This window comes from Juglans regia, chromosome 16 (assembly GCF_001411555.2).
Source record: "Juglans regia cultivar Chandler chromosome 16, Walnut 2.0, whole genome shotgun sequence".
Lineage (NCBI taxonomy): Eukaryota > Viridiplantae > Streptophyta > Magnoliopsida > Fagales > Juglandaceae > Juglans > Juglans regia.
This window is the reverse complement of record NC_049916.1, coordinates 1,903,175-1,926,280: the sequence shown is the minus strand read 5'-3', so window position 1 is coordinate 1,926,280 and position 23,106 is coordinate 1,903,175. Positions and strand designations below refer to the sequence as shown.

General features: G+C 34.8%; 2 protein-coding genes across 2 annotated transcripts; both read right to left on the bottom strand.

Moving 5' to 3' along the window:
- Window positions 1-1,021: 1,021 nt before the first annotated feature.
- LOC108981471 (SEC12-like protein 2) lies at window positions 1,022-7,677 on the bottom strand. The gene is made up of 10 exons (XM_018952658.2): window positions 7,164-7,677; window positions 6,644-6,738; window positions 4,139-4,289; window positions 3,221-3,312; window positions 2,977-3,076; window positions 2,466-2,541; window positions 2,242-2,362; window positions 1,788-1,904; window positions 1,617-1,684; window positions 1,022-1,247 (listed from the first exon to the last, which is right to left on the bottom strand). The coding sequence occupies exons 1-10, from the start codon at window positions 7,467-7,469 to the stop codon at window positions 1,162-1,164; spliced, it is 1,212 nt and encodes a 403-aa protein (XP_018808203.1). The 5' UTR covers window positions 7,470-7,677; the 3' UTR covers window positions 1,022-1,161.
- A 7,756-nt stretch (window positions 7,678-15,433) lies between these two features.
- On the bottom strand, window positions 15,434-19,708 carry LOC108981470 (probable pectinesterase/pectinesterase inhibitor 61). Its single transcript, XM_018952657.2, has 3 exons — window positions 18,641-19,708; window positions 17,426-17,562; window positions 15,434-16,523 (listed from the first exon to the last, which is right to left on the bottom strand). Exons 1-3 carry the CDS (start codon window positions 19,600-19,602, stop codon window positions 15,823-15,825), a joined length of 1,800 nt encoding a protein of 599 aa, XP_018808202.2. The 5' UTR covers window positions 19,603-19,708; the 3' UTR covers window positions 15,434-15,822.
- Window positions 19,709-23,106: the final 3,398 nt, after the last annotated feature.

Genomic DNA, 23,106 nt, shown 5'->3' with positions numbered 1-23,106 from the left:
TATAAGAAAATTCAAAATTCTTGTACGATTAATTACTTAATTGTTTCGTAAAAGTAAGTAGGTAGAATTAAAATTTATTTTTACAGAATTTGGCTACACATTAACGGGTGTATTATATCACTTATAGTAAAACATATTATAATTTTAAAAAAACCAAAACACCAATAATTTTTTAGCATAGTTGATGTGAAAAACTTCCATTCAGCGGTGTGCTGAGTGTCTAAAAATAAAATTTATAAATAAATATTCTCATTTTTAAATTTACTATATAGTGGGTTTTTTTAAAATATTTCCGGTTGATGTTTTGGTTTTAATTTTTTTTTTTCCGATCAAAGCATGAAGAAACGACGTTTGATGTTTTCTAATGACCAGCGACCACCACTCGCACTGCAGGGTTCCTAAGCCGTCGATTTTTGAAACTGTCAGAGATTTCACCAAAAGGAGCTTGATCCACATGCACGAAAGTTGCAAAAATCAAAAGAGTAGGCGAGGGAGGCCGTTGACTTTTAGTATAAGAGAGAGATGAAACACAAAAAAGGAAAAAAAGATGTGAGACCCACGTATATAGCTTTAGCTCCGTTTGAATTTAAAAAATATTTTATCTCATCTCATCTCATTATTATATTTTTTTTAAATTTCTACATAAAATATAATAAACAATTCAACTTTTTTAAATCTTAATTCAACTTTTTCAAATCTCAAAATAAATAATAATATTAAATAATAATATTTTAATAATATTTTTTTTAACTTTCATATTTTATCTAAAATTATCTCATCTCATATCTGAATCCAAACCGGCCCTTAAAGTTACCTTCTAAAGAAGAATAATGTTACATGCACACTAACACCCTATATAAAACCATGGAATGAAAATAATTTTATTTTTTAAAATTTATTTTATTTTTTAAAATTAGATGTTACACAAAGATTTTTTAATGTAGAGGAAAAGAGAGTTTGAAAATTTTTGAGGAAAAAAAAAATATCCTTCAAGGTTAAAAGAGCATTTTAACAAAGCAAGTTGAGCTTCAAAGAAAAAGAGGTTGAACACATTATGGAGATTATAGTATAAGCTTTAAATCAGTCTTATGCAAATTTAAAAAGCTTTGGACAGTTCTACTGCTACAGTTTCCTCATTCGAACCGTACAAAACTGCAACTTCTAGCTAAAGATTCCTTCATTCTTCGCAAAATATACAGCAACAGCAACTAGAATGATTAACACAACGACCCATAAGCTCAATCCTCCTGTAACAAAAAAGAACTATGATTTAGGAGTGAGTCCCAGCTCAGCAATTAATTACTTAACATGTAGAAAGAATTAACAAATTCAATTTCTGCCTTCTACTGAGAGCTTTCAGGATTAATTTCACTCTTCCTCGATACAATGACATTTCCATTAGACAACAATCCTATCAACTGAAACAATGAAGCCGTGACTGCACCATGACAATCCTAACGCTTAGAGACCTATATTTAAATCTTGAGCCCATGTCAGATATTATCAAGCGACTGACTACTAGGGCTGTAGAGGCCAGCTCGACCATTGCCAACCCAACAGCAGAGGGATAGATTAATTACTCAATAACGACATCAGAAACTATGGGAGGCACGTACCCCTTTTCTTCTTGTCATCAATAATTGTCACCCTTGCACTTGAGTCCAGGGATACAGAAGCCAAAGTCCTGTATTCAAAGTAACACGGTCTACGGTCACATTATTATTCCTAGATGATAAATGCAGCAGCATAATTGTTATATAAAGGAGCTGAGATATGCCTATTCAAACCTTGAGTCTTGAGAGAATGCCAAGGCAGTTACAAAGCCAAGATGTGCTTTCCTAACCATTGTATGAACCCACAAACCAGTCGAATTTAAAATCAAAATGTCACCTTGAGTCGTTCCACTGCATGCCAACCAATCAATGGAAGAGGAAGGTTAAGTACTCATGAACATGGACAGTAAAAGGGTTTCAACCAAGAAAGCCAGTTTTAGCCATTTCAAGACAACAAAAAAAGGCAACCATTGTAAAGAAAGGCTACACTTGAAAGCAACAGCTGCTGTCATGATAAACTGTCTGCCTTAAGCGAATAGCCTGGATATCCATTGGCATCTTGCCAGATGTCTTGAAAAGCATCTGAGTTACATTCTTTCTCACTGTAAGAGTTAAGCATTGGCCAAATATATTTCCACTGTAGATGCTGGATCATTGATGAAATAAGGCACAATCAAGTAAATCTTACCAGGCAAGGAGCTTTCCATCTGGTGAAACATTGAAGGCAGAAATTGTGTCACGAGCTACAGGCTTTGATCCCATCCTCTTCCATGTGGATGTATTCCATGTCACAATGCTCCCACCTTTACCTATTTAGAATAATAATCACAATTGCCAGCTTATTAAACTGTAATGTAAAAGGCAGAAACTTCCCTCAGAAACTGAGAGGGTGGCATCTAGTCTGAATGTCACCTGTCACTGCAGCAATATATAGAACCTGATTCTTATCATTACTCTCAGCAAATCTGCATGAGCTAAAAACCTCATCCTGCATGCAGATAGAAATAAAGTAATTCTACCCAGATTGTAGGAAATCGATCTACTAAAATTAAGGGGAAAGTAAAAATATTCCCTAAAAGGTAAATTTTTTCATTTCACTGGTACAGTATGACAATACTTGAGGTCATGGTCAGGTGGTCTCAATAATAATTTAGGTTGAGTCACTGAACACTATGGCTTTATAGGTTTTATAAAAAGTAGAAAAATATAATATGCTTTCTGCTTGTTGTACAAGAAGGCTATCTCACCGTTCGAAAGCAGTTTCATATGAATGATCTAGCTTCTGATGCTCAACAAACACACAATTGACAATACCATGACTGCATGTTTTAATATCAACTAATCTACTTGACTGGAAGCAGCAGTCAACTTAATGAATTGATGTTGAAAATGAACTGATTTTCCCTCAGGACAAATTGCTTACATTTTCCTTTGGAAGAGAAGCTATGACCTTTGAGGAAGTCACATCCCAAACCCTTGCAGGGCCACTATTTCCCAATGAGACAAGATATTTCCCATCAGAGCTGCAAAACAATGAAGCTAGAGTGTCAGCTTAACTTCCTAGCATATATGGTAAACACCCCCCCCCCCCCAAAAAAAAAAAAAACCTTTTTTTTCTTTTGATCTCGCAAAATTAAGAGTGAAATTTCAAGTGCATGCCATCAGACCTGAAATCCAAGTTCTTCAGAGTAGTATGAGCACCAGCCTCATGGAGAACAATTTCCATGCTAGGCCATTTAAAGACCCTCAAATTGCCATCCTGTACTGCACAGAATTCAGATCATCACATGGCATATTATACCAAGCAATTTTTTTTTTTTTTTTCCTTTTCAATTAAGTAAAACCATGTAATTTAAAGAGAGGATCAAGAGAATTCCCATCACATATAGGTGAGGTTTGGATAGTGAGTTGAGATGAGATGAGTTGAAATGAAAGTTGAAAGTTGAATAAAATATTGTTACAATATTATTTTTTAATATTATTATTGTTTTTGGGATTTGAAAATTTGAATTGTTTATTATATTTTGTTTGGGAAATTGAGAAAGTTGTAACATTTAGATGAGTTGAGATCAACTCGGAATCCAAACGGGGAAATGAGCTACACTAGCTAAAAGAGAAGGAAAGAAATAAAGGTTAACATCAAAATGCTCAATTTCACTTTAATAAATTTTGGTTATATGAGACTGCTACAATAAACATTTCCACAATTTAACTCTACAAAGGGTCACACATACCTTTACATCAGCAATCATGTTTTATCTCACCATCTAAGCCCCACTATATGTCTAGGGTCTAAATCATTCCTCAGTTGAGATGCCAAGGAGACATTACATAATGAGTCACAAAAAGGGAAAAAAATTGGTACAGAGAATTATTTACATTTTACAAAACCTTTTTAACTTGCCCCCTCAACAAAAAGGTTGTGTGGTTAATTAGAAGACGAGCATCTCTCTAGTGCAGAACTGGAAACTAAAAAATAATGATCTGAAGTGTTGTTTTCTCATGTTGCAAGACATGAGAAAACAATGTGATATAGCAGATGTCAGTCTAAGTTATCTGAAAAAAAGTTGAAAGATAATATCTACCTCGCCACCGGCAGCAAGTGCAGAACCCTCATTGTTAAACGCCAATGCCAATTGCTGTCCAACATCTTCCAACTGGGTGAGCACTTTGTCAGAAAGCTTCGGACACAATTTATGAACTTCAGCACTCTTTTCGACATCCCATTCGAACCATCTGCTTGGAAAAAGCACAATTAGAGATCCAAAAATTCAATTAAATAGAAACAATAATGCTAATCGGTTAATTTATCCAACAACTTTCACAGTGCATTAATAAGGGACTAGGGACTCAAATTTTGTGCACATGCACATCTCTGAAAAATGAGTTTCTTCACATTGAAATTGATGAAGCTTCTAAATCGTATACCACAACAATAATTTTAATTGCCTTTATATTATCCAACTCAACAACAGCACACCTATTTGAGGTCCTCCCCAGTGGTTCTTAATTGAGTTACTCTAGGATCTTGAAGAGAAAAGGATGTACTGGTACATAATTACCAGATTTCATCACAACACCCTCTAAGAGTATTAGTGCTCGACACTTGTTGGATACAAATACGGCTCAGACATGGTTGTAAGCATTTTTTATGTGTCTGGTTATTAGTTTCTCATCTCATTTTTTTTTCGTAAGTAGTTTCTCGTTCTCATCTCAACAACACCTCCAGTGCAAACTGAGAATCCTCCACTCTCCCTATCTCACAATTAGTCAAGGCATGTTGGGTAGCACCGCCAAACTTCTACCTCGATCTTGCCTCCCCTTTTTATCTTTCTTTATCCCCAATAACATCCAAATCATTCAAAAACGAAAACTCATGAAAGGCCCCTCATCTGATATGCCCAGCCTTTTCCTTTTGCAGCTTTTTGGTCTTGACTGAGAAAGAGAAGAAAAGCAGGAGAGTGAGAGAGTAGGACAAAGGGGGCTTTGAGGTTAAACCAATGAGTTCCAAATAAAGAGAGAAATGGAAGACCAAGAAAGAGATAACGGATGAGCAGCTTAGGGCCTTTGATATCCAGAGAGAGGGAGAGGGAGGGGGGGGCATATGTGGAATAATGAAATATAAGTGCCCCTTATCACTATATGTTCTTATAAAAACTACTTAATGAACTAAAGGTAGCTTCAGCGTTGATTACTTATAAAAAAAAAAAGTAGCTTCAGCGTTGATTTATAATCTAAATATTGTATGAAGATTTAATGCATTCCTTGAACATGTACTATTGCTTCAAAATTACTTCTAGATATGTACTAGACATTTTGATATTTTCTTTTTTTTATAAAGGATTAAATCCAAAAGTAGTCCATGGATCTTATACATCTTGCAAAAAGCTCCTCAAGTTTTCAATGTTATCATTTTACTAAGGTTTGACTCAAATGATCAATTAGCTACTTCCGTCAATTAGCTAACAAAGGCCTCCTTGTCTTGTGTCATAATAACCACATAATACCCAATGAAAACACAACTTATTTCTAAGTAATGGCACATAACCAAAAATAAATATAAAAAATGCATTCAATCTTAAGGAAACAAAATAATAATAAAATTAATTTTTAACAAAAACACAAAAAAAATCTGCTCCTAATGGCATAGAACCACAATAAGGGGGATTGAACCCCCAAGCTAGACCCCAACTATCCAGAAGGATGGCAAGAAGTGCCAGTTAGACCAAAGCCTATTCACCACTCATTTTATATATATAATATTATTTTGGGGATAATGGATATAGACTTCTTAAAAAAAAATAACTTCTCTTAACATATGTATGAATGTCGTCTCTACAAAGAAAAAACATTATATTGAAGAGAAAATCAGAATCATAGAAACTTTACTGAAATTTTTCACTCATGATATGCCAAGAGCTGTAATATAACTAAGACAATCTACATGAAAAAGAAGAAGAAGAAGAAGCTCCATCTAGAAGTGATTAACAAAGAAAAACATAGACTGATCAAGAAGTTCAAATCATGCATCGGCCAAACCCCTAAGAACACCTTCGATGACTACATAAAACCTTGAGTCTAAGACGCATACAAGAAACACAAAGACTCGGAAGTACACAAAATGTAGTCAACCATCCACTTGATAAAATATGTATCTAGTGGTTATTACTTGCTAGGTAGAAGTGCCTAAAATAAGGAATCACTCAATCATATTTTAATGAAACTTTTTGTATGTAGGTATTTTAAATCATTATTTTTTATAGGTATTGAAACTTCAAATAACTATTACTTGGGAGAAGCCCAAGAGAACTAAATTAGCTTAGACACATATATTCGATCTGCAATAGTTAATCTTAATTGAAGACCAACCACAATGCTCATGAGCCAAGAGAGTTAACTGAACACACCTCCTTAAATATTCACAAGGTTTGTGGACAAACTGTAAAACGCATCTTTAAAGTGTTCACATAAAGGTCGCAGGCTCTGGATTGCCCTGCTATACATAATATACAGGGTGTTCGTTCCTCTAGAGTAATACTCTTAAAATAATCATTGTCAGACTTGTGGAAAAAGATGTAAAGAATGTGCACCTGCAACTTTTAGGCAATGAACAAACGAGGCCATCTCCACCAGGATGAACCGCCATTCTATAAGGCAAATCAGAGCCAGTTCCAAGCTTAGCCACCTAGAATGAAAGGCAAGATATTCATTAATAAAAAAGGATTATCTCAAGTTATAAAAGAAAAGGCACATTCACAGTTTTTTATTTCAGGAAGATTTATTTCGCAGTTATTTTTCTCAGGAAGATAAAGAAATACTAAATATAAAAAGAATGTAGCAAGCATTGAGTAATTGTAGAAACAATAATTATAATCGTTGATCCTTTAGAAGCTTCAATTTAAAACTAAACTAAGTGAAAATGGAGTTTTTACACAAGGCATCCAAAGAATCAGACACAATTTGATATCCAAAACTGATATATAAAAATATTCAACAGTGATCGCAAAATTCCCCAAAAGTCCCAAATTTATTCCATTTACAACTCACCAAGTTATTTTCGAAAAAAAAGAATCAGTGGCCAAAATTCAAATCTGAATGGGAAATTCTTACTGGCTGGTCGGAGAGAGCATTAGATGTGGAATCGAATCGAGCGAGAACGACAGCGTTCGGGATTCCACTCCGACCCTCTCCGCCGCCACCGGCGAAAACAAAGTAGTTCAGAGCGGCGGAGGATTCCAGAGCCGCAGACGATCCGTCACCTACGGAAATTTCATCGCTGGATAGGTTGGGATCTTGCTCCCGGCCTTGGGGTTCGTGCTCGAGTGTGATGTTCTTGTACGGAACCCAAGCGGCTGAATAGAACGGCACGCCGTATTTCTGGAAGTTAGGATGGTCAGGGCCCCTGCTCTTCCCCATTTCCTCGGCTCTGAGGGCGAACTAGATCTGCTCCTCTCTCTGGCCTCAAAAACAAAAACGACAAGAACACCAAAACAAACGAATATAATGACCGTTGCGAGTATCTCGGCTAACAAGTCAAACTGTCAAGGGCATGATGACCTCTGTGTCCCTCCTTACGTTACGACTATTCCGGCGTCTCCATCTTATTGTATAGGCTTTACTGTAATTTTTAAGTTCTATTACGAGAAAATTAACCGACAGAGTTGGGATGAGATCATTTATGAATAATTATAAAATTTATGAATAATAATAAATAGTAATGACCTCACAATACACACCGGCCCAAATAGAAAGATCTCTATTGATGGAAAGAAATAGCGCTCAACAAGGATTTTCATAATTATTTTTTTAGAAATTATATTTATAGTCATAAAAATATGTAAGTGTTATATATTTACTTTTTAAAAATAAGTAAATATAAAATTTACGTAAATAAAATTTAATTTTGTAATGGCAGATTCTATTTTTTTTGTAAAAGAGTACACGACACTTTCATAATTCATGATTATATTTAGTATTACTCATTTATAAAAATATTTGAGATAACTATCATCATCAATTGGTGATTTGTGCCGGAGATGGTGTAGTTCAGAGTAATATTAGAGAATGCTTGAAGAATGTGATGAGATAAAAATTTTATGAATAATAGTATGATGGTTTGTGAATAGTAGTGAGGTAGTTTGAGATAAGTATTTATTGAGTTTTAGAAAATAAGAGATAAAAAGTTGAATAAAAAATATTATAAAATTAAAATATTATTAGAATAAAACTTTTTAAATATTATTTTTGTTTTGAAATTTAAAATTTTTTTTTATATCAGAAGTTAGAAAAATTGTAATGATTAGTTTGAATTATGTTTGAAAGGAAATAAGATGGGACAGGATGAACAATGTTTCCAAATATCTTCTAATATGTAAGAATTATACTTATACCTGAATTCCCCACATGTAATCCTTTGTGGAAAAACCTATCACTGTTATAATTATGAGAGGTTTGGATAATGAGTTAATATGATATGAGATGAAAATTAAAAGTTGAATAAAATATTATTAAAATGTTATTTTTATTTTAAAATTTTAAAATTTTAAAAAATTAAATTATTTATTATATTTTATGTAAAAATTTAAAAAAATTAAAAAAATTAAATGAGATCAATTCAGTTTAAGTTCCAAATAGGGGATTATGAGACAAGGAATCTAAATTGAGATTAGTTTCCTCCTTAATCTGACTTCCTTTTGACATATATAGGGCATTTATGAGACAAGGAATCTCAATTTTCTGATTCGGAATTATTATTTACTTCTGAAGCTTATTCAAAGGTTTTGACTTCCTATGATATCTTTAATGATATATCTGACCTGCTATTTATCACACTTGTTAATCTTTAAAAATTAAGGGATAGTTTGGATTTTATTATTATTTTTTATATTTTTTTATTATTTTTTTTTTATTATTCATAAAATATCTCAGATCAGTTCATTATTCAAACGCAACCTAACTTCAGATTTGATGCTCTTGGCCCTCTCACTCAGTCACAAATTTGACACATGATTGCCAGGTCTTGACTCAGTTCACAACTCTAAATGAGGAAACAGACGTGGATATGCTGCAGTAGATGCAACTGTTTCACTACAAAGTATATCCCCATGCATGATTTCTCACTCATGTCATCACACGTTAACTATAAGAGATGATATTTTTAGTCTTAAAATTTGCAAGTCTACAAGCATAGAGCTTTTGATTCTTTTGCGGAGGTTGCCGCTTGCTAGTTAGTTTTATGTTCCGAACTTAATGAAAACACAGTGAAAGCCCATAGTATTGCATATTCAGCTTTAAAACAGTGTTTGTTGTTGTGTATTGGAGTTTGACCCTGTCTTCTTTCTTGTGCTTTATTGACATTGTCATCTTTCCTATGTCAAGTTTATGATGGCAGAATTGAAGAATGCATAAACTTGATTGGACTTATGCACATCTCTCTTCTCTCACATAAGATTGTTATTTGGTGTTAGATTAAATTATTGATAAAAACCATGTTACTGATTTTGTAACTCATATTTTATAATTTTTTGTTTTATAATGTAACGTATAAAATATAAATACCAAATAATATATTTTAAAAAATATTATTTGCAACCGACCTGGAGAACTCCCGCAGCATCACGTCCAACATGGCAAAATAGAAACAACGTCGTTTCTATTTTGATCCCCTTTGTCACTTCGGGACTTCTCCATCCCCACGACGCCCAATCCCACGAAGACAGAAGTTTGCTTTTCATCTTCTCCATCCTCACTCTCCTCCACTAACCCTGTACCGTCCTCTATTCTCGATTACTCCATTAATACTCCATTAAATATGAAAACCTTACACGGCTAGACATACCAAGCACATGGAAAGCAATGGAGGCGTTATATGATTCTGGCAAGGCACGAGCCATTGGAGTAAGCAATTTCTCTACAAAGAAGCTAGAGGCTTTGTTTTCTGGTTACTCAATTATCAACTTTTTTCTCATTTCAGGTTTATTCACTATTAGGTTCCCCATTATGGAGATTATAAAAAAGGAGGTCCTTAAAAATCCAATTCTCCTTTGGGTTGCAAAAAAACTGGGGAAGACTCCTGCACAAGTGGCTCTTTGTTGGGGGCTGCAAATGGGTCACAGTGTACTGCCTAAGAGCTCAAATGAGACAAGGATTTGACCCAAAACCAAGATGTCGAAGAACAAAATCAAACGAGGAAGCTAAGACGACATCTTTGTCTGTTCTTCTATAGGGACGTCATGTACTTATGGGTTGAAGACAACAAGAAAATTATTGAACTTCTCCATTAAAACAAGAAAATTCCTACAACTTGGGCTCAGGGAAGGAGAAGGCAATTCCCGAACCAATCAAAATTAACCTATACTACCTCAAGCAGACTCATCGTAACATACTAATTCCTAAACAAAAACCGACCAAAATCTCAGTTTTGAATATTGAAGCAAAATATTAAAGCTGAACCCCATTCAAGATGAAGAAAATCTAAACCCATAGAATCACACCCAAAAACCCACTAATCAACATTAGTAATCTTCATCAAATCATCATTAAGAAACAAAACTAAGCCACCAACATGTTCAAACCAAGTCAAAACCTCCGAAACAATGGGTCACTGACTCGCTCCCATAATCCCTTACCTTCTTAGCCTCTCGCTCTTCTCCATCTTCATTCGTTTTTTTCTTCTCTGATTTCAGCTTTCCTCATTTTCAATTTTTTATTTTCTTCTCCCAAAAGGAAAAAATAAATAAAAAGGAGACAAAGAAATGGCACGTTTGTGCGCCTTTTTTTTTTTTTTTAATATCAGCTGACGTGGCCAGCCAATGTTGCGGAGGTTCCCCACCCTCCGCTGCCCTTAGAAGAGCTGATATAATATATAGTGGATTGCATTGTGTGTTGCATGCATTTTACAGGATGAATATTAGATTTTTTACATGCATTTAATTAAAAAGGTAATTATTTGTTTCTAACTTTAGTTATTTTTTATATATTTTTATTAATATGAACAATGTTCAATGCATTACTATTATGTATTATGCTTTTCAACATCATTTATTTCCTTAAAAAAATGTAATAAAAACAATTATGATTTTTGACATCATTTTTTTTAAAAGAAAATTGTGATACCTCATATGATATGTAAGGATATGTAGTGTATGAGATCACACATTACTTGAGAATAATAAATTCTTGCTCTTTATAATATTTCAATGGAGCTCTAATTATATTATTGACTAGTCTTTTTGGAGTAAGGTCATATGGTTTGGCCCTTTCATTAAGGCGTATAGGCTTTTATAAAAATAATAAAAGAAAAAGGGGTACAACTCGATACCTGAATTTTTGGGTTTCAAAAATCTGGTTTCACTCGAGTATTAGCCCGAGTCATAACCCGGGTTAATTTGGCTTGTTAATCTGGGCCAATACACTGCTTGGGTTTGAAATTCAGTTTCGGGTATACCCTAATACCCAACGCGGAACCCAGATTACCACCCTTAGGTTGTTTTATAATGTCCCTTATGCATAAGGCAAAAGTCAATATTGCAAAGATTAGAAGAGGGTGTCCTAAAGTTACATTTTCAAATGGAAAAAGCTTCAAATTGGACATGGTGTGAATTTGTATTTCACACCTCTAATAAAAAATGGACATGTAAGAAAATCACATTATTCATCTTAGGTGCATGTTGAGGAAATATTTCCCCCCCTTTTTGTCTCTCATTTTCCTGAACTTCGGTCTCCTCCCTTTTGATTTCCAAGGTCTCTCTCTCTCTCTCTCTCTCTCTCTCTCTCTCTCTCTTGTGGAGAGAAGTCAAGTTCAAAACTTGAAAATTTGATCGAGCACTTCTGGATCACGTCTGGAACAACCAATACATTTTTCCTCAATGAGGAGAATTTCATGGCTTTCGATTGGAAGGAATGATAACTTCAAGATAGACTTGTGCAAGGAAGAAAAGGAATATCAGAGTTATGATTTGGTCTTGCAGTAATTTCATCTAGCTTGCTTCTCAACAAAGATACATGCTTTACAGTAGACTTTGGAGAATTTAATATACAATCGTCACAAATAGAATTGCTATCTTTGCTCAACTGGTTGACATTTCTCTTCCTTAGTGGAAGAGACCTTTCAACACAGTTGCTGCTACTGGCTCCAAACAAGGGACTTCCAACTCGCTTTCTCCTTGGAGATAGCTGCCTCTTCTCAGTAGCTTGGCCTTCAGAAAATAGACTCATTCTCTCACTTTTTCAAAAAGAAAATTTGGGCGAGAATTAGAATTGAGAGGGGGGAGAGGGGGGGGGGAGGAGGCACAAGGATCGAGGGGGGGAGGACACTGAGGAGGCATACAGGATTTGGTTCCTTGCAAGCAATTCTATTTTTCATTTACTAGAAGTCATACGTGACTCGTTAATTGGATAGTGTAAATTAGGGGTGAGCATCGACTGATCTGATTAGTCTTTAGGATCGACCCGACTCGACCTAGCTTCGAGGACTAGAAAGATGGCCTGACCTGACCCGACCCGGCCCGCGTTTGATGAGTTTGATGAGCAGTTCACGAGTGTTGATTATAATTTTAACCAAGTGAAATTATTTGTCATTCTGTACAAGACACAAACGCAGGGTGAGAGAGAAAGCGAGAGTGAGAGGAGGAAGTCGAAACGAAACTGTAACCGTTGAGTCATCGATGTAGCTGCGTTCCTGGAGTGGGAGAGCTCGCCATGGCTGCAGCTGCGTTCCTGGAGTGGGAGAGCTCGCCATGGCTGCAGCTGCATTCCTGGAGTAGGATAGCTCGCCATGGTTGCAGCTGCGTTCCTAGAGTCATCACTGCGTGGATCCTGTCAGCTCTAGCTGTGGCACTCGCAGGTAACGGTGACAATGGTGGCCCCGCGATGAAATGGGTTCTCCTCTCAGGTGCTGCGTTGTCACTTTCATCTTGGTTTTTATCGGACCCATGATGAAATGGACATTTTTGGCAGAGCCTTCAATATGGGTTTTAAGGGGATTCCTGGATGGTGCTTGGACCGAGCTCCTCACGGTTGATGCAAGCAAGCTCTGCTTTTCTTCTTCAATTTAAGCATTCATTCGTTCGTGTAGTTTATCAGGTTTGGATATTTTTTTGTGATGAAATACTCTGTTTTGTTCTTTTTGTTTTTCCAAATTGGCATAAAACTGAGAATTTTCCTTGTGGTTGAATAATGGATCAACAATCCGTATAATATGCTCAAACTCATGCTTTAAATCGACGGCAAGTGGTGATGACGACATAGAGAAATGGGGAAGGCTGATAGCTAGAGTTTGAGATTAATTCTAAAAACGTGTAGTCGGTTTCAGCGGGATCGACCCGCAATCTATTTTAAACCACTTTTTCGGGTCAATTCAGATCGGGTCAATTCAGATCGGGTCTTATGGACAGACCAGGTCTTACGGACGGACCAGATTACGTACTTTTTTGCACAGCCCTAGTGTAAATCGACCCTAACCATCCCGTCCGACTCGTAGCATTTTCCTTTTTAAATATGCAATACAAACAAAATTGTATTAACAATAGAAACAAACTGATTTTGAAAATACAGGCTGTTTTTCAAATTTCATTTTCCTAAAATATAAAAGAAAATTACATTAGCAAGTTAGACGTTGATCATCTTCTGAGTTTTCACTTGCACAGTTTTCTGTTTGATAAGTGTGCTTTCATAGTCCGTCCCTTGGAAGGACTATGACAGGGAAGTACTATAGCCGTATGTATGGCAGGGTCACTTTGTCTTGTCTTTTAACACTAGAAGACAAGTATTGCACCTTTCAAAATAGTTGAAAAAGGGCGGTGACTTTATGCAAATTGTCCCATCCGACAATCAGAGAAGCAATGTCCTTCCACTTCAGTGGATCGATCATTCAAGTTGAGTTGTTCTTATCAGTACTTTGGTTTTGGTTTGTTCCTATTCATAGACATGTGAACGGGGAGTAAGTGCATTGTCATTAATTTTGTTAAATTTATTTTTAAAATTTAATTAAAAGTACGTATTTTTATAAATTTAAAATTTTCTTAATCATAACTTTATAATATTAAATTAATTATTAAATTAATTAAAATAATAATATAATATTTTTTTTCATATTATGTAATTATATTAACTTAATTAATAATTTAATTTAATACTTAAATTATTATTTTCTGGCTTAAATATATTATGATTTAAAATTGAGAAATAATAATTTTAGTAAATAAAATAATGATTATAGAGTGTAAACAATTAGTTTTTAAATCTGGAGATGAACTTAAATGTACTCATGTAGCTCAAAGTTGAAAATTTTAGTATATGTTAAATCCAATGTAATGATTTTAAACACAAATTCATCAAATTTTAAAGATGACATTCATTTGATGAATCCAATGTCAATGCTCTAAGATAGTAAGATAGTAAAATTCACTAGTTTGGAGAGTGAGATAAGATGAAAATTTTGTAAATAATAGTAAGATAATTTGTAAATAGTAGTAAAATTGTTTGAGTTGAGTATTTTTTAGATTTTAAGAAAAGAGAAAGAAAAAATTGAATAAAATTAGTTTGAAAAAGTTGTAATGGTTAAGTTGAAAATATTTATATTTGAATTATGTTTAGAAAGAAAATGAAATAAGATGAGATGAGAATTTTGAGATGAAATCTGTTTCCAAACAAGCTAAAGTGGGTAATTACGAAGAATTTTTCATCTATAGTATATGATGAATTTATATATCAACGAAAAATTAAATAACTGAAATATACAAACTATATTGTATTCAAAGTTTTTTCAATTTATGTTGTCTCTTTACTTAACAAAGCAAAAACAAAACATCATCAGTATAAATTAGTGCTATCAAATCGGAACTTTTCCTTTATGGTAGGAAGCCGACTTGACCATTTTCGATGCCATATTTTGCATTTATGCTAAGAGAGAAAAGTCCTAGCCCATAATGTATTGGGCCAAAAGTCAATGTAATTGAACTTTGATATAAATTATTAGACGTGGGCCCATAATGTATTGGGCTAAAAGTCAATGTAATTGAACTTTGATATATAAATTGATAAGTTTTTAGTAGGCCCGAGAATTTTCTTCTTCCAACCGCCACCGACACCGCCACCGACACAATTCATAAATCTCGGTCTAACTTCTGACAATGTGGAACCTACCCACATTGATGCAAGCAACCCCAAGTCAGAAAAAAAAAATAATAATAATAAGAACACCAAAATGTCATTACTGCCCTCATAAAAAAGAAATAAGAAAACAGTTTTTCTTTTTCCATTTCTTTTTTGGGAAGACATACACTTTCCATGAACCCGGTTAATCATGTGTCTATTTTTTTAAAATATAATATTTTAAGGTCTATAAATTTAATTGGGTAAAGAAATATAAACAAGAAATCTAGATAAATATGAATAATTACTCAAAGAGGTGACATATAGAAAAACAAACCCAAGCTTTAATTATATTTAAATAATGCCCTAAAATATATCCCTTAAATCTCCATTATTAATTTTAAATAAAACAATTAAGATTTTGTCACGTCAAAATATATCAAGTACTTTGAAATGTGAGAAAAGATAAATACCGACTTGGTAAATACCAAGTTGATATAAAAAATAATAATAAATATTGACGTGACAAAATAAAAATTAGTTTTATTTGAAAATAATAATTTGGATTAATTAAGGAATTCTAAAAAAAAACTGCCAGCATGCATTTATACAAGGCCAACAAGCGGTACGTACGTACATTAATATCTCGTATATTATACTTGGCAGGGAGGGTAATTTAGGTGGATAGACCGGCTAAGAATGCCACCCCGGTAGACGGTAACCAAGATGAGCCATAGATAAACTGTGCAACGGTGAACTTGCTCGCCTCCACCGTCGACGTAATGACTCGGTACCCCGACCAATTGACACGTTGCCCTATTGCTCCTCCCGGACCATAATTCATATATTCCCCGTAATACAATGTATCTAAAGCAAACGAACTCGTGTTCCACTCTAGCCATCCATGGGGGTGAACGTGATCACCCATGTAGGACAACATGTACACGACCCTCGCGTAGAGCTTCCATGGACGGCCTAGATATGTCGGGAAGCTACCTTTAGAAGCCTGGAGATCGGAGGTAGCGAGGATCCGGCAAGCGTGGATGGAAATGCCGGTGTTTTGGTTCGGGTCCTTGCGGTTTTGGGCAGTGATGGTGATCTTCTGTAGGGGCATTGGCTTGCGAGCGTAGAGGCTGCAGTTTTGGAAAACCACGGCTGCGTTGCCGAATATGAAGTCCACGGTGCCGTAGATGTCGCACTCGCGGAAGAACTGGCGATTGGAGTGGACGTACAGCGTGTCTTGGTACCCAATGATGTTACACCGATAGACCACGCTGTGATCCGCACCAACGCGGAGTGCCACTGCCTGGTGCCTGCCTGGCCCCGCCGAATTCTGAAAGGTCATGTCCCGTGCTATGAAACCGGCTCCGGTTGCCGCTGCAGCGTGGGTCCATCAAAAGAGTTAAGCCAGTCAGACGTCATGTGAATTTAACGACGAGAATTATACCAAATATTTAATTTAAGGGTTAAATTACATGTTATGATCCATGACCCATCACCAATAATATTGTTTCTCTAAATTGTAGCCACCTCCAAAGTTTGGGACAGTACTGTTTTGTATATATATTTACGATTGTAAGTAATATTAAACATGATTTGATGTATGTAGGTTGGTAGGGATAAGGATGTACACAGAAACGAAAACATGCTAGTTTGATAATTAAAGAAACAGACAGCATCTTTAAGATTCAAAGTTTTATGAACTTTTAAGATTGCCTAGTGTTGAAGCTGAATCCGTGAACTTATGTTTTTACTTGGAATAAATAGATTTGGCACGTAAAAATAAAAAGGGAAATGATAGTTGTCATCGTGACTATATAAGTATCGTATAATTATTTTAAAAAAATTAAATAAATACGAGATTTACATGAAAATAAAATTATTTTTTTAATAATAAATTTCATTTTTTAAAAAAATTATTGCATCACACTTATATATTTCATTACTATAAACATATTATTCAGAAAGGAAAAGGAGGAGTTAAAAGGTCGAGGCCGGTGGAGTTTTCGGATGGTAATACCGACTAAAGGAGTAACTTTGAAAGGGTCGTTCGGATAATTGTAAAGAGGAATATTAATGTGATGGCATGCATGATCAAAACTAGAAAAAGACAGACAACATTCTACTTTCTCAAATCATGTATAGCGATGGCCCATAGGTTTTTACTCAGAAACAAAAAAAAAAAAAACACACACACACAACAATAATGTATATAAAATTCAACGACAACGAAGAATAAAGTGACGAACGATATATATATATAGTGAAAGAGACTTTACCGAAGGATGCGGTGTGGAATGTCGTCAAGTTATTGTATATACTTTTGCTACCCGAGATGACGGTTATGCCCTTCCCATCCCCTATAAACATCAAGTTCTGCTTCTTCCTTCCCACCTTCAAGTTATCCTCTTCGTACCTAAAAGAAACGTACTTACATGATCAAAACATAAGTATATATTCATTCTATGATCGATTACTACATAATACATATTCATTTTATATTTTTTTAATTTTTTATGTTAAAGTAAGTTTCAAATGATCAATTACTATATATTCATTCTATTATTTTATAAGTCGCACTAATAAATGTGTCGTAGTTTAAGTGACACTGAGCTAGCTTATAAGGCCACCTATAACACGTGAATCGGTCTGATTAAAATAGAAAAATAAAATAAAATAAAGAGTAGCATCAGCCTTTTAATAGAAGAAATAGGAAAGTAAACACGTACAAATTCATAGTAAGTCATGTGATCAAGTACAGGTAGGGATACTTATTTATGTACGTAAAAAAAAAAAAAAAAACTAAATTTTAAAGTAATGTGATCCATTGCATATATATTTATATGATACAGCTAGCTAGACTTTATAACTCAATATAAAATTTACAAGATCTCGTAAGAAAACATATATACTTAAAAAAGAAGCATATATATATATATATATATATATATATATATATATATGTGTAGTTGGGGAGGGAGGTCGAATCGAAGACCTCCATTTTGAGCATATTGATTCTCAATACAGTTTGCATTATTATTGGGTTGAAGTCAATGAGGCATTCACTGCCACTGCCATCAAAGACAAAAAAGCAATGGAAAAGTTCATGTAACCATTCACCATCAATTTTTACTTTCAAAAAAATAAAAAATCTTCGCAACTTAACACTCTACACTTTATATTTTTTTAAATTTTTATTATTTTTTTATCAAATATTTATTATATAAATAATAAATAAAAAATTTTAATAATTTAAAAAGAATAAACTCAAAAAAAAAAATGAAATATAAAATATGATGAAGATTGTTTAGCAAAACTCTTAAAAAAATGATATACACAATACCTTTAACAATACATGATATAAAATTATAATATTTTAATATAATATTTTTTATTTTAAAATATAATTATGAAATATATTATAAAAAATATTGTAAAATAGTTCAGAAAAAAAAGTTAAAATAAAGGCCGGGAGAAAAGACATTCGGATTTACCTTCCTGCCCTCACATAAATAATCGTCCGCCGAGAACTATTCTCAGGCGCTTTCTTAATCGCCTCCGCGATGGTCTTACAAGTTCCATTCCCGTCCTTGGACACCACTATATCGGCGTGTACCGCCGATATCGGTAAATCTAACAACTCCCTCTCCCTGGGACTCAACCATCTCGGCAAACCATCAGCATTATCCACCGGAATCTCTGTTTCCATTAACCTACGCCGGTTCTGAACTGGAACACCAGAGAAGTCGTCCGAGTCTGTCCCCGCGAATATAGCCAGGCAGTTGCTCACCAGCTCCGACAAGTCCTTCAACCTGGCCGCCAGCTGATCCTTGACCGACCCTCTCAGCTCCGCGAACCCCTCAAAGCACGTTTCCTGGTTCGTCAGTGCCGCGCTCAACCACGTCATCACGTCGTGTGTGGAGGCGGTGGGGGCACCGGAGGGTGCGACTGAGACGAGGGACCGCGAGAGCGCGTCAACAGAGTCGTCCAGGAGCTCGAGGCAGTCTTCGTAAGCTGACCGTACGCGTGGCTCCATCTGGAGGTAGGAGAGCCCGGAGGAGATGTAGAGTGCCCTGCTCATGTGCTGCAGCGTCACGTTGAACGAAATGTGGACGAGGTCGCGCTCCGACGCGTTGACAGAGCCTGGGAAGTTGACGAGTGAGCCGACGCAGAGGTCCGGGTAACGAGTCCTGCTACAGGTCCGGGAGATAGCCAGGGTCGGCTTGCGAAGGATCGCAGATTCGGGTTTCCCAGAAGACCTGCTCTGTAGCCGGACCAGGAGAGCAGCGGAGACCCCGGATGCCACGATTAGAGCGATTGAAAATAGTGTTAGGAGGATCACCTTCTTCTTTTGGGTGCTAGGTGGAGGGGCCGCCACTGCGTATTCCGGTGGGTTGAGGCGGTGTTCGGGTGATCCACCCAGCTTGTCGGGCTGCCCAAGCCTGTTATAACCCATTGTTTCAGAGTCCTCGAACCTTATCAACGATATAGAAAGAGAGAGAGAGCACTTTATTGAGTTGTATCAATGGAGTAATAGGGTACGTGAAGGAGTGCTGGAGTGGTATGGATATATAAGAGAGAGAGAGAGAGAGAGAGATAGAGAGAGAGAGAGAGAGAGTAAAGAAGGGTTGGTGTGAGGTCGATGTCTTGCGAGGGCATGAGCTGGCCGCTACTCCCTTCGTTTCCTATTGTGACCCACGGGCCACTGATGTGTTAGAAAGGGGTAGAGAAAAGCGACAGAGCAAGTGATGAGGAAGCGGTCGATCGATCGGGTAAAAACTTTCTAATTTCTCTCTTATCTATTCTCTCCCTATGTTCATGTTTTTTCTTTTTAATGGTCGTATCGTACATAATATTCTATATACTTGTATACATAGATTTGGGAAGGAAAAAATCATTGTGGATGAGAAAAAGAAAACCAAGTGATCGAGCTGGGGGATCGTGATGTACGTGCATGCGTGTGATTGTCTTAATTATGAAGCCAAGTCCTGGCCATGCATTCATGATCATCACGGCCTTCTTCTATAGCATTGCCATAATTATGCTTTATAAAGCTAGCTTTTCCAGTCAGGTAAGTGGATTGGAACTAAAGATAACGATTCTTAATTTCATTATGCATGAGTATATTGGGGATCTCAACAACATTAGAAGCTGTACGTTTGTCCCTTTCTTGACGTTAAGCCTGAGCTTTAGCTATATATGTACTTTAATTAGTTGCAGTCCGATCTCATCTAGCTAATTCGTTATCCCGACCATGGATGCATGCATGCATGCATTAATATTCGGTTTCCATATAAGAATTATTTCATCTTATTATTATAATATTTTTAAATTTTTACATAAAATATAATAAATAATTTAACTTTTTCAAATTCTAAAATAATAATAATATTAAAAAATAATATATAACAATATTTTATTCAACTTTTAACTTTCATTTCAACTTATCTCATCAACTCACTATCCAAACGGCACCTAAGTCTTTGGTTTTGAAAAATTCTCCCCTCCTAGTTTATCAATAATCATCTCCATGCATGGATGTTTTTTTTTCAAAATATTGTATATTAATTACCGTTGCTTTATTAAAATTAAGGCTACGTTTCATTAGTAAGGTGATTTGAGATCTGATCAGACTACCTTATTAATACTATTTATAAATTATTTATTATTTTTTTATTATTATTTATTACTATTTATAGATCATCTGAAATTACCATAACATCATCTGTTGTAGTGTGATATACCCATGTGTACTCATGATACAAAAAATACCACCTAAATCGAACATTGGATCAACTTATGTATACATATTGAGCGCACGCATAATTAGTGAGGAAGAAATTGATCATGGAAAGGAAAAAGAAAAGGAAAACCAAAGTCAGATTAATTATTAAAACGATGGACCAAAGGAGTACTGCAGAACCACACGTACATTCATGTAAAGGTTGTACTAGCTAGCTAGGTCCACAGCTTTGACTCATTTTATAATTTGAATTATAATTAGGCCATGCAAGCATGGTTCACTTAAAACAAAAAAAAAAAAAATTATTTATTTATGATCGATTAATTCTAACGAAATAATTATTTATAATTAAAATTAATTATAAATAATTTTTTAATTATAATAAATTAATGACAATAGTCGGTCTTTCTTATAGTGGTCATTACTCATAATTAGTGGCATATTGGCATTGAAAGTTTAGCATCAGAATACAGCTCTATCATTTCTGTACTTTAAAGTGTAGAGATTAGATTTGGAGGGATAAATTAATATATATAATGCGTGAGTACTCCTATTTTGAGCATCTAATTTTATCCTGAAGATCGATACAAGTAACATTAACAATTAATGTATACAGTTAGGAGCTAGGCTTCCTAAAATTTCAAAAGATCACTTGATCAATATTCTAGGTAGTTGATCAAAACATAGTATAAAGAAATTTAATATATATATATATATATATACAAATATATATTAAATACATTAATTAGCTTTTGTACGTACGTACGTAAATTCCTTGTGACATATATATATATATATTTTCTTTGTTGAATACTATTATAAGTAGTACTTATATATACTATCAAAAGAAATTGGCTTGGGTCCAGTACTTCTAGACCCCTTCAGATTATTGCATGTCACGTGTCCCATAACTAAAGATATAAAGATCGTACGTGTCAAATAAAATCCAACACTAATAAGCAACTGGACCCAAGTCGATCGAAGCCATATTATAATAAAGTACTATAATTATATAATAATAATAATAAAAAAACAATTGACAAGAAAGGCACATGACATGTGTTTGATTTTCGATCCGTTGTCGATAGAGATTATGCGGAGTTGATTCTTTCTTTTGATTAAAAAAAAAAAAAAAAAGCAAGTAGAACAAAAATTAAACCACCTTATAAAGTTCAAAATAAAAAAAATGATATTTGTAATAGTAAAATAGGTAAGTGTCGCGTAATTTTTTTTAAAAAAAGTGAGTAAATATGAAAATCAAATGATAAAAAATAAATTTTTTAATAATAAATTTTATTATTTTTTAAAAAAATTACGCGACATTTGCACACTCTATCACTGTATCTATAAACAATAATTTTTTCGTAAAATGAAGTACTAGCTAGGTAATAGTTTTCACCATGCATGCAATAGGCGGAAATCATGATTCAGTATTAAAAGTTTAAACAAGAAGTAGTCGCAATTAAACGCTAATTAACTAATTAATTATTCCAACAGGATTAATATTTGAGTCATACTAATTATAATATATCTGACCCCAACTATCCACCAACCTAGAACAAATTAAAATAGTACGCTCTAAGCCGATGAGTACGTACTAGAGGCCAATGCCATAATGGCATGAGCGAGCTTCATCTCCTTGTATTGTACTTATAAAGACAGACAAACAGTACTCATGATATTCTTTGTTTCTCACCCGCTAAATTGCGTACATGAAAGTATATATATCTAAATCATGTACACTGTGTACAGCCCTGGTGATTTAAGGGTATGTTTGGATGTTGAAAGTAGCTGAACTTAGTTTGTTTTTGAACTTCGTCTGCCATCCAAACGAACTTTCAAGCTAGTTTCAATTTGAAACTCATTTCTACACTGTAGATGGACGCGATATTTTCCCCCTTTGCAGAGATTCCTGACTCGTCTGCCTCCTTGAATTTTTTTTTTCTCCTTTTCGTTAAAACGTAGCCTCCTCTCTCCCTCTCTCTTTTCTGTCCTTCTTCCCCAACAATCTGAAAACTCCCGTGTGACTTCAAAATCCGTTAATCTTGATCGCGCGCCTTAGGAATGTTAGTTGGAATCGCAAGAAGGCAGCTTGAATAACAATAATCAAAGAATACGGACACTATTCACAATTCAAAAAAAAAAACCGTATGGCAATTTTCCATGGCCTACATGGTCAAGGCTGGCGGCATGGCTACAGTGCCAATGGAGCCAAAT

Excerpts from the sequence above, each read along its gene's own strand:
- LOC108981470 (XM_018952657.2), bottom strand. The coding sequence starts at position 19,602 with ATGGGTTATAACAGGCTTGGGCAGCCCGACAAGCTGGGTGGATCACCC. Across the intron at positions 17,563-18,640 it reads ATTTATGTGAGGGCAGGAAG|GTACGAAGAGGATAACTTGA; the intron begins GTAAATCCGAAT and ends CGTTTCTTTTAG. Across the intron at positions 16,524-17,425 it reads ATTCCACACCGCATCCTTCG|CGGCAACCGGAGCCGGTTTC; the intron begins GTAAAGTCTCTT and ends CCCACGCTGCAG.
- LOC108981471 (XM_018952658.2), bottom strand. The coding sequence starts at position 7,469 with ATGGGGAAGAGCAGGGGCCCTGACCATCCTAACTTCCAGAAATACGGC. Across the intron at positions 2,363-2,465 it reads ATATATTGCTGCAGTGACAG|GTAAAGGTGGGAGCATTGTG; the intron begins GTGACATTCAGA and ends TATTCTAAATAG. Across the intron at positions 1,685-1,787 it reads GCATTCTCTCAAGACTCAAG|GACTTTGGCTTCTGTATCCC; the intron begins GTTTGAATAGGC and ends CTTTGAATACAG.